Below are 18,635 nucleotides of genomic sequence, written 5' to 3'. Positions count from 1 at the left end.
CCGGAAGAATCAGAAATCAGGAAAACCAAAATTTTAATAAGGAATGGGGGGAAATTTATAACTTATCTTTGTAAGACCATTGTAAACAGTTAAAATTGTTAGTAGGATTGGAATATCATTTGTAGTTTTATGGTGAATTCTGGATACAACGCAGAGGTATAAGATTTGGATAAAAGATGCAGGAGGAAATGATTAATCATAGGACCCACAAAGGGGAGGATGGAAGTCCAGGAGATCCCTTGGAATCTTGTTTTTATTATTTATGTTCGATGTATGACTGTAAAATTTTAATCTGAAAAAGCAAATAAATGAAATTCAAGAAGACTACTTAAAAAAAAAAAAGGAATTGTGAAACTGGGAAAGTCCGCTTCTCATATTAGGTTTTCAGGAACGTGTTGGCGCTTTTAACTTTTTCTAAAATTGCTGATGCAAAGCCACCTCCCTGTTTATTTTATTATTTTGCGGGATGGAGGGATGTTTTGAATGGTTTTGATACTTACTTAACTATCCTTACTGGGGAATCTTTTTTTTGGGGGGGGGAAGTTGTAACTTCTTTCTTAATTTTTTTATTTCTATTTAAGTAGGAGAAGTGGTTGTTCTGCACATTACGCCTGAGAGTAGAACCACATATTTGCAACCATTCCAAAAATAAAAATAAAAATTGGGGGGTGCGGGCAGGAATCAAATGTTGGACAGGAAATCGGAAGCATGAAATAAAAAAATTCTAATATTTAAAAACATGGTGCTGCCAACTGTGTTTCTGAATGTTTGAAAGCCATGTGGAAGTTCTCATTGCCGTCTTTTGTCTTGGCGTACAGTATTTAAGGAACTTCATCAATGGAGGGCCTCCAGGTTATGCTCCTTATTGTGAAGAGAGGCTCAGAAGGACATTTGCCAATGGGACAAGAACTCAGCCGCCAAGCTGGCTGGAACTTCAGGTAAAGCGTGCTTGATTTATGTAAGCCATATCGCAAGAGCCCAATATAATCTGTAAGGCGATGTTTTCCTCTGTGAACACAAAAGCACTCTTGAGGGGACAAACATCCGAAAGTTAATATTTCCAGAACCTTTGTTGTTCTTTAGGGCCCCATCTGCATTATACATTTAAAGCAGTCTTGTACCACTTTAAATAGTCATTGTTGTTGTTGTTTAGTCGTGCCACCCTCCAGACCTCTCGAGGAGGAGGCACACAAAGAAGGGCCTCAGAAGGTGATCACAGGGTCCGGGTAGGTTCATATGGGAAGAGGCGGACCTTGAGGTATTGCGTAGAACATTAAATATTTGCTACAATACCAAGCATGGGAGGAGATTTTACCGGTCAAAAATCCGAAGCCTGCAATCAACAGTTGTCTTAGTTTTAGGTTTTTTAAATTTTTTTTTAAATAATGGCTTTCCTTCCTTCTGCTAGGCAACCAAATCTAAGAAGCCCATTATGCTGCCCGTGACGTTCATGGATGGGACGACTAAGACCTTGTTGACAGACTCTGCAACAACAGCCAGAGAGCTCTGCAACTCTTTGGCGGACAAGATAAGCCTGAAGGACCACTTTGGATTCTCGCTTTACATTGCTCTGTTCGACAAGGTAGGCCGCAGGTACAGGGGAAACTGGGTGTGCTTTTAATATGCTGCTTTCAAAACCCATCTTAGAGGGAATGTGGCATTCGTGGAGTTAGGTCCCTAGTCTCCAGCATCCAACACAAACCGTTTGTTCTTGTTTACAGAGATGAGGGAGAAATCCACTTCACATTTAAAGGTGGACCTACATATTTTGCATTTTCCAAAGCAGTACAAGAACCAAACACAGCCAGCTTTGGAAATTTGCACTTTTCTGAATTTTGCAATGTGGGTCTCCTACATTTTCTCCTAATATGTGATAAAAATGCATGTGCTAGAGTGAAGTGTTCATAAAAATGCATATTCGTTCACTGATTTATGATTTTATGCATGTTTCACCCTAGTATATTCATTTTTGTACATGTTACTTGGCACATACAAAATGTGTGTGAAATTTGTGTGTGTGTATTCCCATCTCCCCTAGCTAGCAAGGCCAGAGTTCAGGGATGATGGGAGTTGTAGTCCAACAACATCTGGGGACCCACAGGTTGAGAACCGCTGGATTAGGGGATCTAAGCAATGCTTTTGGTCGATGGAACCTCTGGGCTAAGCTGGCTCAAACCCCATTTTTTTAGGGCCTCACAACCACTTATTGGAAGGGGGGGCGCCAAACATTTCCCTGTTTTCCTCTCCCCTTTCCAGGTCTCCTCCCTCGGCAGTGGCAGCGACCACGTCATGGATGCCGTATCTCAGTGTGAGCAGTATGCCAAAGAGCAGGGGGCTCAAGAACGCAACGCCCCCTGGAGGCTCTTCTTCAGGAAGGAGATCTTCACGCCCTGGCACAACCCCAACGAGGACAACGTGGCGACGAACCTCATCTATCAACAGATCGTGAGAGGGGTGAAGTTTGGGGAATACCGGTGCGATAAGGTAAGCTGCCGGGCACATTTCCCCCCGTAAAAACCAGGGCTGAGATGAATTATTAGGACACATTTTGGACGGACGTTAGCATCCCATGTGAAAAAGGGAATCCCGTCTGGTGGTTTTTGATGGGGCTGAAGATACCAACGAAAGGTAAGTTCGGTGTTGTTCACAATACCCAGAGATGCTAGTAGATGGATGTTAATGAAGTTGTAGACAGGCTGCTGGCGTTTTACACCTGTTTCACCCTGGCAGTCCAAGTAAGGCCGCTGTTTGCCCTTTTACTTGCAGGTAGCACACTCCCAAGGTAGCTTTCCGGGCTTCTTCAGTCCCCCCCCCCATTTATTTGTTTTTTTATTATTCAAAGTTATAACAATACATATTTTCCAAAAACATATCCTTATTCCCCCCCCCATTTTACCTCACTCCCCCTCACAGAACCCATCCCCCCACCCCCCACCCCTGACTTCCCTCAGTTCCAGTCTTTGGTTTCTCCAATAATGCTATTTTCTGCATGTTACAGAGTTGTATAGATCTTCAAACTGTTTAGCTAATTACTATCAGTAAAAAAAATTGTGAATGTTTATTCAAAACCTGCCAAGGAGTCCAGTTCGCTTTGTTGCGTCTTCAAATACTTTGTGAAAGGTTCCCATTCATCCTTAAAGTCACAGTTATCCTTGTCCCGTAGCTTATACATCAATTTTGCCAGTTCTGCATAGTCCATCAATTTTTCTTGCCATGATTCTTTAGTTCCGGGCTTCTTCAGTCGTCTTAGCCTTTTCCCCCCTTTTTTTCTAAAATACTATTTCTAAGCAAATCAGTCTCTTAAGCTTAAGCCTAGAAATAGTATTCTCTATGGAACTGAATATCAATATACGTATCAAGGCTTTGATATTAGACCACTACATCCATCTACGACTTCACTAGCATCACTCGGTATTGTGAACAACACCGGACTTACCTTATGTTGGTATCTTCATGAACTTACCTAAAAAGATAAAGAAAACAAAAGACTGAGTTAAACATTTGAAAAATCCATTGAAACCAAACATTATAAGTTCATCTTAGGCTGGTTAGTTCGTAAGTTTTTGTGGCTTTGCACAAGGTTTTGTATTTTTCTCAGAAGATTGATAAAGAATGAATACTTATTTTGGTAATTATTGTGTGTATATAAGCTGGACTAGGTCCAGCAGGATCTTCTTATGTTCTGGTACTGCAGGAAGAATAGCTTCCTTTTTCCTCTTCCCAATTGTCTTTCCTGTATTTTCCTGTTCCGGAACCCCTTTCCCCACAGGAAGAAGACCTGGCAGAGCTGGCCTCCCAGCAGTATTACGTGGATTACGGGTCAGAAATGGTCTTGGAGAGGCTCCTGAACCTGATCCCCTCCTACATCCCCGACAGAGAGATCACGCCTTCGAAAACCATCGAGAAGTGGGCCCAGTACATCATAGCTGCCCACAAAAAGGCACGTTGCTGAGCGCTCCTCCTGCGCCGAGGCTGCCGGAGTTTAGGAAAAAGCACTCATTTTAAGTGGCGGCATCCTAATTTGAAATTTGCATCCATCCTTTATCCTTCTCCTGGCCTGCTGTGCACCCCTATTGCCGTCTCCCAGCACCCTTAACAAACTAGAACTCCCAGGATTTGGGAGGGGGGCGTATGCACCAAATTAAGGGACGCGGGTGGCACTGTGGGTTAAACCACTGCGCCGTTTGGACTTGCCGATTGGAAGGTCGGCGGTTCGAATCCCCATGATAGGGTGAGCTCCCGTTGTTTGGTCCTGCCAACCTAGCAGTTTGAAAGCACACCAGCACAAGTAGATAAATAGGTATTGCTCCTGCGGGAAGGTAAATGGCGTTTCTGTGCACTAAGCCACTTCTGGCGAACCAGAGCAGCGCACGGAAACGCCGTTTACCTTCTCACTGGAGTGGTACCTATTTATCTACTTGCACTTTGACGTGCTTTCAAACTACTAGGTTGGCAGGAGCTGGGACCGAGCAACAGGAGCTCACCCCGGTTGCGGGGATTTCAACCGCCGACCTTCTGATCGGCAAGTCCTAGGCTCTGTGGTTTAACCCACAGCGCCACCCGAACCCACAGTGCCACCTACATTCACCTTTTTATGCACCAAATTGCCCTACAGCTTTAAACACATGCTTTGCAAATATAGAATCCAAGTTTAAATCACAGAGGTTTTCTTTTATCCAGATAGCAGATGATGCGAAAGATCTTTTGACAGGAGCTGCCACGCGTTGAGCAAGCGCCTGGCTCCCAACCTTGGTGCCCTCCAAACATTTTGGACTACAACTCCCATCAGCCCGAGGCAGCAGGGGCAATAGTCAGGAATTATGGGAGTCGCAGTCCGAACATGTGGAAGGTACCACGTTGGGGGAAGCTGGAGGGGACAATTCTGAACAAGGGGGAAGAAAGCATTACAGATTACAGATTATTCTTGAGTTAATAATGAGTTATTTTCCTTTCATTGTTTTTTTTTAATCTCTTTACACACTTAATAGAGCAATCCGATGCATGTCTACTGAGAAGTGAGTCCCACTGAGTTTAATGGGATTTATTCCCAGATGTGATATATCCTCCTGCCTTGCAGGACATCTTTGGGAGAAGAAAAGGCTAAGAAGTCAAGCATACAAAAATTCAGAGTGGGGTCCCTAAGGCGGTTGGATGGCGCCTGGTACGCCTCCTTCCTTTGGACCACATCAGCGAGGTTGAGAGGGAGGTCTAGTCATCTGGGCAGCCCAGGACCTCCAGACACACTGCCCAGGCTTGCACCCTGGGGAGCCCCCTTCAGTGCTGCTAATTCGGGAGGCAGCAGTTACAAGTTCCTGATCTCTACAGCCACAGCAGGCGCTGTGATTCTCCAGTGGTTTGACTTCATTCCCAGAGGTGCATTCCATTGTCTCTTGAGACACACACATGCGAACAACAACTCTATCTATCTAACTATCTAGGTTGGGGAACATGCAGCAACCCAGTTGTTGTTTAACTACAGCTCCCATCAGCCCCAACCAGAATAGTCAATGGTCAGGGGATGATGGGAATTGTAGTCCAGCAACAGCCACTGGTTCCCCATTCCTGGGATATAGGATTCTGATCTAAGTTCAGTGGTTCCTCTACTTACGTTCACTTCCGGTTACGTATCCTTTGGGATACGTACGCAACAAACCCGGAAGTATTTTTCCGGGTTTCGCTGTGCGTGCATGCGCAGAAGCACTCTACCACGCCACGCACATGCACAGAAGCTGTCCCTCCAGTTGCAGAAACCTAGGGATCCGACTGGAGCTCCGGAACGGATCCCGTCCACAACCAGAGGTACCACTGTATCTTTATAGTGGGACAAGGCTACAACTGCTGAATATATTTTTTAGATTTCTCAGTGCTGCTTAATCCACCCAAAACCCTACAAGATGTTCACTGAGGTTTATCAACTTGGTGTTTTTTTTCCTCCTTCCTACAGGGAATCTATACCCAGAAGCGAACAGATCCCAAGAAAGTCAAGGAAGATGTGGTGGATTTTGCTCGCTTCAAGTGGCCTTTGCTGTTCTCCAGATTCTACGAAGCTTTCAAGTTCTCAGGTAACCCCTGAAACTAGACCTCATGGTAGGCTGCGCTGCTCATAACTATAGACGTTGGTGGTAAAAAATGGCAATCTATCGACAAGCTCACTTCTTAAGTTTTAGTTACCGTTCTTTTATAAGGACTGTAGCCTTATTAGACTTTACCGACTGGTGGGGCCTGCGTTGCTCCCGGGAAGGAGGCAGGAAGTCAAATGACACCGAGGTTGATTTAGAGAAAGAGTTTATTCTGCTCTCCGGATAGCAGAAGGCACTTGCATGGTCAGTTCACAGCAAGTCCAAAGAAATGAGAAACTTCATGCAGTATATATATCCTCCAGGCACCCTCTCCCCCCTTCCCCAGGAATCCAACCACGTCAGCTTATACACGTAAGTTGACATCCATGACCATAAATAGATATTCCTGTTCCGGTACTCTTGACCATAAAATGTTGTTCCTGTTCCTATACCCTTATCTTGGGGCAGGAGGTCACCAACTCTGAGAACACTCCTGGCACTGTTCCCGGGTCTCTTGTCAGACTTGACAAGGTCTGTGCGTCATTTTGTGGTCAGGATGTAAGATAAGACCCAGACGCGCCACGGAACTGGCAAGGTCATCCATTGCTGTCACGGACTGATAAAGGAGAGGGCTTTGAGCACTTGTTTATACAGCTGGCTTTCTGTTTATACGTTGACTCAAAAGCTCAAGTTAATGCATTTTAGAAATGCTCCCTTGGAGGAGGAAAAATGAGGATTTAGGGTCCCGTTTCAGACTGACTTCATAGAAACCCATTCCTTCCCCCTTCATTACCAGCTGGGAACAGTTCAAGGAGGCTGGTGAAACAGCTGCTATTCGGTAATCACTGGGGGAGAGCCAGAGGCAGCTGCTCTCTTAAAATTCCTGATGGAATAGCCCTGCTTCCCTTCTCTATTCTAAAGCCTGATGGAGTCGCATCTTATTTCAAACCCAGGTCCCAGCCTTCCCAAAAACGACGTCATTGTAGCTGTGAACTGGACAGGGGTGTACTTTGTCGATGAACAAGAGCAGGTCCTTCTGGAACTCTCCTTCCCAGAGATCACCGCTGTCTCCAGCAGCAGGTAAGGTGGCAAAATGCTAACTAATCAGTAAGTCCGTTTGCACAGAGCCAAGCCATGTACTGAAGTGTTCGGTACGCTGGTCTCTGGGGAAAGTGGTAACCCTCTGTAACATACCCCGCCCCCAATCTCAAAGACTCATCTCAGCCACTTTCTCCGTGAAAGCAAAGGGACAGGAAAAGGTCTCTATGACCCTTTCCTCTTCAACAGGTATGCTGATACAGGTATGGGTTGGGACGCAGGTGGCGCTGTGGTCTAAACTACCGAGCCTCTTGGGCTTGCCGATCAGAAGGTTGGGGGTTCTAATCCCTGCAATGGGGTGAGCTCCCATTGCTCTCTCTCAGCTCCTGCCAACCTAGTAGTTTGAAAGCACGCCAGTGCAAGTAGATAAATAGGTACCACTGCGGCGGGAAGGTAAACGGCGTTTCCGTGCGCTCTGGTTTCCGTCACGGTGTCCCGTTGAGCCAGAAGCGGTTTAGTCATGCTGTCCATATGACCTGGAAAGCTGTCTGTGGACAAACACCGGCTCCCTCGGCCTGAAAACGAGATGAGCGCCGCACTCCATAGTCGCGTTTGACTGGACTTATCCGTCCAGGGGTCCTTAACCTTTATCCTTTTTACCTTTTATGGGTAAGGGTATGTCCAAAGGCAGGGTGTCCATAAAATGTATATATTGGCAAAAGGGGCCGTCAGGCAGGAGATATAGAAGCATGGTAAGTCACACCAACAGGTTAAAGAATAGTTTCTACCCGTGGGCCGTGAGGCTGCTTAATGGAAGACAGCAACATTGCAGCTGACGCTCGGGGTTGGTGGTCATACGACAGCACACAGAGTGTAACAAGGACTGAGAGATTGGGGGAGGCTCGTTTAATCTCACTGGTACAGTGGTACTGTGACAATAAAGTATTTCTGTTCTAGAGGTGGGAAGCTTCAGGGACAGAGCTTCACCTTGGCCACGATCAAGGGAGACGAATACACCTTCACGTCCAACAACGCAGAGGATATCCGAGGTCTGGTGGTCATATTCCTGGAAGGGCTGAGGAAGAGGTCGAAGTTTGTGGTCACGCTCCAGGACAACCCAAATCCTAGTAAGGAAACTGAGCTGAACAAAATGTACCTAGGGAAATATCAGGGTTCAATCCTTCAAACACTATCAAGGGGGATGATATTGTCTGGGTCACTTTTCATCGTGGACTGATCTGAACGGATACCCCTGAGCTTGCTTGTGAATTAGAACACAGTTCCGTTAGTTTATAATAATAATAATAATAATTTATTATTTATACCCCGCCCATCTGGCTGAGTTTCCCCAGCCATTCTGGGTGGCTTCCAATCAAGTGTTAAAAACAATACACCATTAAATATTAAAAACTTCCCTAAACACGGCTGCTTTCAGAGGTCTTTTAAAGATAAGATAGCTGCTTATTTCCTTTACATCTGAAGGGAGGGTGTTCCACAGGGCAGGCGCCACTACCGAGAAGGCCCTCTGTCTGGTTCCCTGTAACCTCACTTCTCGCAATGAGGGAACCGCCAGAAGGCCCTCAGTGCTGGATCTCAGTGTCCGGGCTGAACAATGGGGCTGGAGACGCTCCTTCAGGTCTACTGGGCTGAGGCCATTTAGGGCTTTAAAGGTCAGCACCAACATTTTGAATTGTGCTCGGAAACGTATTGGGAGCCAATGCAGATCTCTCAGGACCGGTGTTATGTGGTCCCGGTGGCCACTCCCAGTCACCAGTCTAGCTGCCGCATTCTGGATTAATTGCAGTTTTCGGGTCACCTTCAAAGGTAGCCCCATGTAGAGTGCATTGCAGTAGTCCAAGCGGGAGATAACTAGTTTACACACTTTTCTGGATTTTGCAATGTATTTCCGCTGAGCAAAAGGGGGCGTGCAAACAATATGCAAAAGATATGTACCAAGGTGCACATTTTTACTGGCAAACCCATTGAAAAGTGTGTATTTTACGTAAAGGGTGCATCTTCTAAATTAAAAGCACACACAAAAATTGTGTTTGGCCTGTGTGTGTACCCTAGAACGGCCTTCACCAAATTGCACCCTCCAGTTGTTGTCAGACGACAGTCCCCACTGGGCAATATCTTACGTTGGATTCCTGGGTTGGGGGTGATTGGACTGGATGAATAACTAAGATGAACGGCTGTTTCTGTCTCCCACAGCGGGTGAAGAATCGGGGTTCCTCAGCTTCCTCAAAGGAGACTTGATCATTCTGGATCAGGACACAGGAGAGAACGTGATGAATTCCGGCTGGGCTAATGGGATCAACGAGAGGACGAAACAAAAAGGGGACTTTCCAACAGATTCTGTTTACGTCTTGCCCACAGTCACCATGCCTCCTATGGAGATTGTGGTAAGCTGCAGGAACAGTGGTTAAAAACAGCAACCAGAGTTGCCATTCTTCTTTAGCCGGCAACTTAAACTGATAGGATATGTGCAGCTTGCGGATATAACATATAGAATAAGAGAAAAGAAGAACATACGTTTAGAGAAGATTGGAAAATGTTTATTGAATATATGGGGAGACATTGTGTACACTTGAAAATGTTGGCAGCGTTAAGATAAATTCAACAGTGTAGCTAAGTATTGATGGATGTAATAATGGAATACGGAATGTGTTAGTTTATGTAAAATATGCAAGGATTTATGTTATTGCAAAATGAACCATGGAAAGAGAAGAAGTGAAGTCATTGATATTTTAAGGTTGTTTAAATGAGTACTCTAAATTGTAAAACAGAATACACACACAGAGAGAGAGAGAGCAATCACACACATGTTGTTTTGTGAAGAAATAAAAGTAGTATTTACTTACATAACCCAGGTCTCCAAGCAGCAATTAAAACAGCAAAAGGAAGGCAGGTTTAGAACTACTATCTAAGTTACAAAAGTTCAAAATGTAAGATCAAAAGTGGTGTCTGAGCTGCCGACATACATATGTTGTCAGCTTGGAAAAACATTTTGATTCTATACTATGCTGAAAAGTTTAACTGTTTCTTTGATTGATTGTCCATTCTTTCCTGCCATACCGGTGTGGTATGCCGCTCCTTTGAGAGCTACTGCTCTAAGCCATATTAATGTCATTTCATTGTTATTCTGTGCCATAATTAACGGTGGACATTTCTCTGCACCCCAGGCCTTGGTTACCATGACACCAGACCAGAGGCAGGATGTCATAAGGACAGCCCAGTTGGTGATGTCGGACAGCGAAGAAAGAATGAAGCCATATACCCTGGAAGAATTCTCCTACGATTATTTTAGGTAAGCGTTTAAAAAAACGGGAGCAGAGAAGTCTACCGGTCTCTTGAAATTGCAGCTGGATCCCTTTCTGTGCTGGAGAAAAGGAGGCAGGGAGAAGTTTTCCTTTGTCTCTCAGAATGCTAGAACATGTTTGAACCCAGTGAAGCTGAATTTTGGAAGATTTAGGACATAGGTAGGCAAACTAAGGCCCAGGGCCGGATCCGGCCCAATCGCCTTCTAAATCCTGCCCACGGACGGCCCAGGAATCAGCATGTTTTTACATGAGTAGAATGTGTCCTTTTATTTAAAATAATAATAATAATAATAATAATAATAATAATAATAATAATAATATATTTTTATTTATGCTCCGCCCTCCCCAGCCAAGGCCGGGCTCAGGGCGGCTAACAAGCAATAATAAAAACAAGTTGAATGATTGCAACTTAAAACAAAAATAAAATACATTAAAATATTGAAACATTAAAATATTAAAATGCCTCATTAAAATGCCTCATCGCAGGAGGAGAAGGAAAAGAAAAAAGAAAAAGAGGGAGGGAATCAAATTGGCTCCAAGCCAAAGGCCAGGCGGAACAACTCTGTCTTACAGGCCCTGCGGAAAGAAATCAGATCCTGCAGGGCCCTGGTCTCATGAGGCAGAGGGTTCCACCAGGCCGGATTTCTGGATTATTTGTGGGGCAAAAAATATAGTCCGGTCCCCCACAAGGCCTGAGGGACAGTGGACTGGCCCCTTGCTGAAAAAGTTTGCTGACCCCTGATTTAGGACATGCAAGGGAAAGTTTATCACACAGCAGACATATGGAATTCGTTTCCGTCAGAGACAGAGATGGCCACCGACTTGGATGGCTTTAAAAGAGGATTGGACAAAAGTATAGAGGAGAAGTCTATCTGTGTCTTCTAGTCATTCCTCCTCCATTGTGAAAGTCAGCATTTGCCTGGTGGTTTGCCTGTGTGTTGTGGGGTGTGCTGTTTTTTAAAAAAATGTTAGTTTCATTTGTTGTTCTAAACTGGATGCTTCTAACTGAGGCAGAAAGTTGGCGTTTCATATCACTTCCTCTAACAGCAAGCTCAGGCAGTGGGACAGAAATGGAGTCGCAGTGGCAGCTGTCCTTCTTAGGTAGGAAGATATATACTGCAACATTTTGTTGCAGGCACAACTTATAATGCATCGCAATGCAACGTAATATTGTTACATAAAAAGACAAGGTGTTGTTGGGAGTTTATGGGTGTCAGACCCCTTTAATCTCCGGATCCAGCAAATGTTAACATCTTTTCAAGGCTTCTAATTTTTGGAATAGCCGGGCTAACCTCCTGGTGAGGTGTAAGGAGAACAAAGGAAGGGGGCTCCGTGGGAGATGGCAAATGGTCCTCCTTCAACTCAGCAGAAAACGAGAAGTACCAAAGCAAAAAGGGAGTTGAGAGTTTTGGGTAGGGTGCGCTGTGATGTGGACTGGAAGTTTTTTGGTTTTGGTTTCTTCTTTTTCTTTTTGAATTTGCATTTTATTTATTTGTTAACATTCTTATATTACATTGGTAAACGTCGTCATATCACATTTCAGGACTTACTATAACGTAATTTCCAACACGTATGCAAAGATTATACACAAATTTTATATACCTAGAAAGAAAATGAAACAAAAGAAAAAAGAAAAGAAGGAACAAAGAGAATAACCAAAAACAATTTCCCCCAAAAAATCATATACCAGTACATACCAACACACTAGACTTCCTGTCTTTCCCATTGTATATTCCTTTTTTTACAAATGAATGTACTCTTATTATTGTATATTTCTCTAAGTAAAATGTGGCCAGCATGACTAAGCCGCTTCTGGAGAACCAGAGCAGCGCACGGAAACACTGTTTACCTTCCCACCGGAGCGGGACCTATTTTTCTACTTGCACTTTGACGTGCTTTCAAACTGCTAGGTTGGCAGGAGCAGGGACCGAGCAACGGGAACTCACCCCGTCACGGGGATTCGAACCACCGACCTTCTGATCGGCAAGTTCCAGATTCTGTAGTTTAACTCACAGTGCCACCTGCGTCCCTAATACATTCCTATATCAATATCAATACATTCCTATATCAATATCAATATGTGCTCGTAGTCTTATTTCTCAACTCAGTCTCACTCCAACGTCAGTCAAATGCTAGCATAGATAGCGAACCTTTACTGTATTTTTGAACTTGTGTTTTATAGCTATCCCACTTTTCCATAATTTTTTTGTTTTGAATTGCCTCTCAGGGTATTTGTCAACTGCGCCATTTCAGCAAATTCTTGTAGCTTGTAATGCCAGTCTGTTATTGTCGGGGCTTCTTGTTCCTTCCACCCCTTGGCCACCAAAGTCCGAGCTGCGGCCGTTGCGTAGAAGAATACCTCCCTAAAGGCCTTGGGGATGTCCCTGCTTAACAGATCTGGAAGTTAAAGCAGCAAGCAGGGGAGAGATCCTCACTGCCTTGTCTTCTTCCCCACAGGCCTCCTCCCAAGCACACGCTCAGCAGAGTCATGATCACCAAGAACCGAGGGAAAGACAAGATGTGGTCCTACACGCGGGAGCCCATCAAGCAGCCTTTGCTGAAGAAGGTCCTGGGAAGCGAGGAGCTCTCGCAAGAAGCCTGCATGGCGTTCATTGATATCCTTCCAAGTGCTGTGCCCCTGCTGAGTCAGCAGGCATGAATGAGGCCACAGAGAGAGAAGTGGGCAGCAATGGCCAACCCTTTCCTGAAGTTGGCCGCAATCCAGTGGTCTCGTTTTGCCTGTCTGGCAGAGTCTGAAAGATAAACTGGTGTCAGGCTTCGGGGAATCGGCTCCCCCCTCCCATGGAAGTAGATGATAATAATAATAATAATAATAATAATAATAATAATAATAATAATAATATAATATTATTTGTACCCCGCCCATCTGCTGGCTGGGTTTCCCCAGCCACTCTGGGCGGCCTCCACAGAGACCAAAAATACACTGAAATGTCACACGTTATAAACTTCCCTGAACAGGGCTGCCTTAAGATGTCTTCTGAATGTCAGGTAGTTGTTTATCGCTTTGACATCTGATGGGTTCCACAGGGTGGGTGCCACTACCGAGAAGGCCCTCTGTCTGGTTCCCTGTAGCTTTGCTTCTCGCAATGAGGGAACCGCCAGAAGGCCCTCGGCGCTGGACCTCAGTGTCCAGGCAGAATGATGGGGGTGGAGACGCTCCTTCAGGTCTACTGGGCCGAGGCCGTTTAGGGCTTTAAAGGTCAACACCAACACTTTGAATTGTGCTCGGAAACGTACTGGGAGCCAATGTAGGTCTTTCTTTCTTTCTTTCTTTTTTAATTATATTTTATTAGTTTTCCATACATTTATACCACATTAACAATTTACATTAAACTTTTCAGTTTTTTGACTTCCTTCGGCTTCTCTGCCAATCATTCAAATTCTAATTTTTTTAAATACACATTTCCAGATTTTAGTATTGCCTTTATATCTACCCCCCTCTTATATTTTGCTTTTTTACAATATTTCTTATTCTGTTACAGAGCTTCTTTAAATGCCACTAATGTTATTCCGTTATCACTTATACATTCCCAGTATTCTGCTAATTTTCTCCAGTCCTCGATGAATTTTTGATCTCGTTGATATCTAATCTTCCCAGTCAGTTTATCAAGTTCTGCATAGTCCATCAGCTTTGTTCTCCATTCCTCCAACGTTGGTATTTGTTCTTGTTTCCATTTCTGGGCCAGTAGTATTCTTGCCGCTGTCACTGCATATTGGAAAATTTTGTAGTCCTTTCTATTTATTTCATTGCCAACAATTCCTAAGAGAAAAGCCTCTGGTTTCTTAACAAATGTATATTTCAACATTTTTTTCAGCTCATTATATATCAACTCCCAGAAGCTTTTCACTTTCTTGCATTCCCACCACATATGAAAAAATGTACCATCTTTTTCTTTACATTTCCAACACTTCTTACATGTTTTGTAGGTCTTTCAAGACTGGTGTTATGTGGTCTTGGCGGCCGCTCCCAGTCACCAGTCTAGCTGCCGCATTCTGGATTAGTTGTGGTTTCTGGGTCACCTTCAAAGGTAGTCCCACATAGAGCGCATTGCAGTAGTCCAAGCGAGAGATAACCAGAGCATGCACCACTCTGGCGAGACAGTCCGCGGGCAGGGAGGGTCTCAGTCTGCATACCAGGTGGAGTTGGTAGACAGCTGCCCTGGACACAGAATTGACCTGCGCCTCCAAGGACAGCTGTGAGTCCAAAATGACTCCAATAATAATAATAATAGTAATAATAATAATGATGATGATGATGATGATGATGATGTCAGTGTTTGTAAAAAAAAGAGAAAGGGTTCTGACCTCCCTTTGTCGCTTCAGCCTGGTCTATGGACCCTTGTCGGCACAAGAGTCCACAAGAAGAGTATCCTTGCAGAGTACTTTCTGCTTTTATTCTTAAAAGTCTTTCTGCAAAAGCGACTGACCAACTGTACACACATCAACACAACCAGCTTTCACTAACCAACCAACCAACCCAACAAACTAACATTTCTCACTCTATATATACAACCCGGTGCAGGCCGCTGACTCATGCTGACCCAGCTTTTTAAGCATTAAAGAAACAGTGGCCAATTATTAGCCGTGACAAATAATAATAAAAAAATTTATTTATACCCCGCCCTCCCCAGCCAAGACCGGGCTCAGGGCAGCTAACAACCAATAATAAAAACAAGTTGATTAAAATACAATTTTAAAAACAAGATTAAAATACAACATTAAAACATTAGGATGAAGCCTCTTCACAGGTGGAGAAAGGAAAAAGAAAGAGGGGGAGGGATTCAAACTGATTCCAAGCCAAAGGCCAGGCGGAACAACTCTGTCTTACAGGCCCTGCGGAAAGAAATCAGATCCTGCAGGGCCCTGGTCTCATGAGACAGAGCGTTCCACCAGCCTGGAGCCTGTGTTGAAAAGGCCCTGGCTCTGGTTGAGGCCAATCTAACTTCCTTAGGGCCCGGGACCACTAGGGTGTTGTTATTTATGGACCTTGAGGCTCTCCGTGGGGCATACCAGGAGAGGCAGTCCCGTAGGTACGAGGGTCTAGGCCGTGAAGGGCTTTAAAGGTCAAAACCAGCACCTTGAACCTGACCCTGTACTCCACCGGGAGCCAGTGCAGCTGGAAAAGCACTGGGTGAATATGCTCCCATGGCAGAGACCCTGTGAGGAGCCTCGCTGCAGCATTCTGCACCCGCTGGAGTTTCTGGGACAGCTTCAAGGGCAGCCCTGCGTAGAGCGAATTACAGTAGTCAAGCCTGGAGGTGACCGTCACATGGATCACTGTGGCCAGGTCAGGGCGTGAAAGATAAGGGACCAGCTGCTTGATGTGGCGAAGGTGGAAAAATGTCACCTTGGCTGTTGCTGTAACCTGCGCCTCCATGGAAAGGGAGGCGTCAAGGATTACACCCAAATTACAGATCAAACGAAAGGAGCTCCTTACCAGTTAGAATCTTTAATAATCACAGGGAGGGAACAAAGAACACATCTCCTAGAAATGGCTGTGCTCCCAATTAAGGGATACTCCCCCCCTCAGTCCCTATTAATCTACATCACTCCTACGTCTTGTAATCTGAGTTTGTAGCCTCTGTGCTTTCTGCTCTGACACTTTCTGAGTTCTCTGTGACTTTGGAGAAGCGGGGAGGGTGCTGTCCAGACACTGTGAATCTGTTAACTCTCTCCCTCTCCCAGTGATTCTTCTCCTAGCTCTTCCCCATCCAGTTTTTCCCAGCTTCTGCCTTCTGAACTATGCCCCTCTGCAAAACACTGTTCCAAATCTATACTGTCCTCCTGCTCCTGGGAAGATTCAGGAGCAGGAGCAGGGAGAAGGGGTGACTCCCACCATTGCTCCTCGGTGCAGCCCTCCTGAAATATAATCGGAGTCGAGAGTGGATTTCATGCTCTTTATTCAGCTCATAGTGGTGAGGAGGAATGGAAGTTCCCCCAGGATGTCTGCTTTATATACATTATTTACACAATGGGCCCCACGTGATTGGCTAATTCCAGGATTCTCCTGTAGGCCAATCAGGTTGCAGATTCACTTCCGCCTGGAGCTGGATTGGGTGGCTCCTGTGGACCAATCAGACTGCTGCATTCTGGAGCCAATTGTTCTAGGACCAATCAGACTGCTGCATTCTGGAGCCTATTGTTCTAGGACCAATCAGACTGCTGCATTTTGGATCCTATTCAACTCAGTACATAATACCTCCTCAGCACGGTCCCTGAAATCTGGATGGTTTGTGTTCCTTCCAAAATACTGTTCATTTGGCTTAAGCCAGTGAAGTGTTAGGAAATGGTAGCGGGCATCCCACCAGCCCACCTCAAAGAGAACAAGTTCTGTTAGGAAAAGTCCCATGACCCTTGGTGTGTATTGTTCCCTCCATCTCTTCCTCCTCCTTCGTTTTCCTCTTCTGGTTTAATGGTGTCGCAATGGTATGATCACATTTCTCTCACACAGCCTTCCAGGAAGCCTCTGACGTTTCACAAACTGACGCAAATTATCCAGCTCTAAGCCCCTTTTATGAAGGCAGCGTCAACAGACAAGTCTATAATACCCAAATCACAAAACCTACGAAGGAGAGGCCTTGTGTCTTCTGTATACAGTGGTACCTCGGGTTACAAACACTTCAGGTTACAGGTGCTTCAGGTTACAGACTCGGCTAACCCAGAAATAGTACCTCGGGTTAAGAACTTTGCTTCAGGATGAGAACAGAAATTGTGTGGCGGCAGCGGGAGGCCCCATTAGCTAAAGTGGTGCCTCAGGTTAAGAACAGTTTCAGGTTAAGAACGGACCTCCAGAACGAATTAAGTTCTTAACCTGAGGTACCACTGTACTGCAAAAAAAAAAAAAACCCACACAAAAAATGTGATCAACTATTTCCTGCACCCCACAAACCTCAACAACATCCAGGGTCAATACTCCTGTGCAAGCCGCTTTGAAGAGCTCATCGTCCCAACGAAACAAGCCAACTTTGTCTCTTCTTTCAGTTCAAAAATCTTCCCATGATGTCCAAAAGGAAAATACCCTCTTTCCCTCAGACCCCCACCATCCCACACTGCTTTTTTCCATTCAACCAAATGGTGTACACAGCCCATTCGACTTCCCAAGCGTTCGAAAACCAAAGCGCTGCTTCCAATTGGCTGCAGGAAGCTCCTGCAGCCAATCAGAAGCTGCGGAAGCCCCGCCGGACGTTCAGCTACCAAAGATAGTTTGCAAACCGGAACAGTCACTTCCAGGTTTACTGCGTTCAGGAGCCAAAACGTTCGAGAACTAAGCTGTTCGAAAACCAAGGTACGACTATTGTTTCAAATTGATTTTGAAGCCGTCTTGAATATTCGCAAGAAAAGCGATGTAGAAATGCTACCTTATTATTTCCTGCCTGTTCCGGTTATTGCACCCTTAACCTTTCCTGTGCACCCATCCTGAAGTATATGGGCGACTACCCTTCGAAAAGAACCCGCTCGGTGAACGAGCTAACAGACCAAATATTTGAAGGCGCCTTGAAAGCCGAACCACTCAAAGATGAGATTTACTCGCAAGTCCTGAAACAGCTCACTGACAACCACATTAAGTAAGAGGTTCTGCGTCTCTGCAGGGGAATAACGTTTGCAGTGGAACTTTCTGTGGACAGAGAAAGATTTACTGCCAGTGTGTAGTAGCTCTGTCCCACCTGAGAAGCCCTTTCTACCTTCCCATATTTGAATCAGCCAGGAATGTGCTTGCAGGTGCAAGCGGAATTTTGTGTGCAGTTCATTTTTCATTTCTTTCTTTGCTACAGATTTTTGTTGAGCTTTGATATATCCTAAATATCAAATCAATTACTTAATAATAATTGGCATAACAGAGGTGTTTTTTTAAAAAAAAATTAATAATAATAATAATAATAATAATAATAATAATAATAATAATATTTTATTTATGCCCCGCCCATCTGGCTGAGTTTCCCCAGCCACTCTGGGCGGCTTCCAATCAAGTGTTAAAAACAATACAGCATTAAATATTAAAAACTTCCCTAAACAGGGCTGCCTTAAGATGTCTTTTAAAGAGAAGATAGCTGCTTATTTCCTTCACATCTGAAGGGAGGGCGTTCCACAGGGCGGGTGCCACTACCGCAAAGGCCCTCTGTCTGGTTCCCTGTAACCTCACTTCTCACAATGAGGGAACCGCCAGAAGGCCCTCGGTGCTGGATCTCAGTGTCTGGGC

At 44.9% G+C, this 18,635-nt stretch overlaps 1 protein-coding gene across 1 annotated transcript in view; it reads left to right on the top strand.

Annotated features, from left to right (window-relative positions):
* MYO7A (myosin VIIA) overlaps positions 1–18,635 on the top strand; it is a 159,473-nt gene that overhangs the window by 120,393 nt on the left and 20,445 nt on the right. Inside the window, exons 31-41 of the mRNA XM_083609483.1 lie at positions 819–938; positions 1,409–1,582; positions 2,257–2,484; positions 3,770–3,940; positions 5,945–6,062; positions 7,013–7,139; positions 8,055–8,224; positions 9,309–9,499; positions 10,280–10,404; positions 12,875–13,032; positions 17,850–18,003. Of these exons, the coding sequence (XP_083465609.1) occupies positions 819–938; positions 1,409–1,582; positions 2,257–2,484; positions 3,770–3,940; positions 5,945–6,062; positions 7,013–7,139; positions 8,055–8,224; positions 9,309–9,499; positions 10,280–10,404; positions 12,875–13,032; positions 17,850–18,003 (1,736 nt within the window). The remainder of the gene's footprint in view (positions 1–818; positions 939–1,408; positions 1,583–2,256; positions 2,485–3,769; positions 3,941–5,944; positions 6,063–7,012; positions 7,140–8,054; positions 8,225–9,308; positions 9,500–10,279; positions 10,405–12,874; positions 13,033–17,849; positions 18,004–18,635) is intronic.

The sequence above is a fragment of the Podarcis filfolensis genome, assembly GCF_964270895.1.
Source record: "Podarcis filfolensis genome assembly, chromosome: 4".
NCBI lineage: Eukaryota > Metazoa > Chordata > Lepidosauria > Squamata > Lacertidae > Podarcis > Podarcis filfolensis.
The sequence above is the reverse complement of the archived record's forward strand: the minus strand, read 5'-3'. Positions and strand labels throughout refer to the sequence as shown.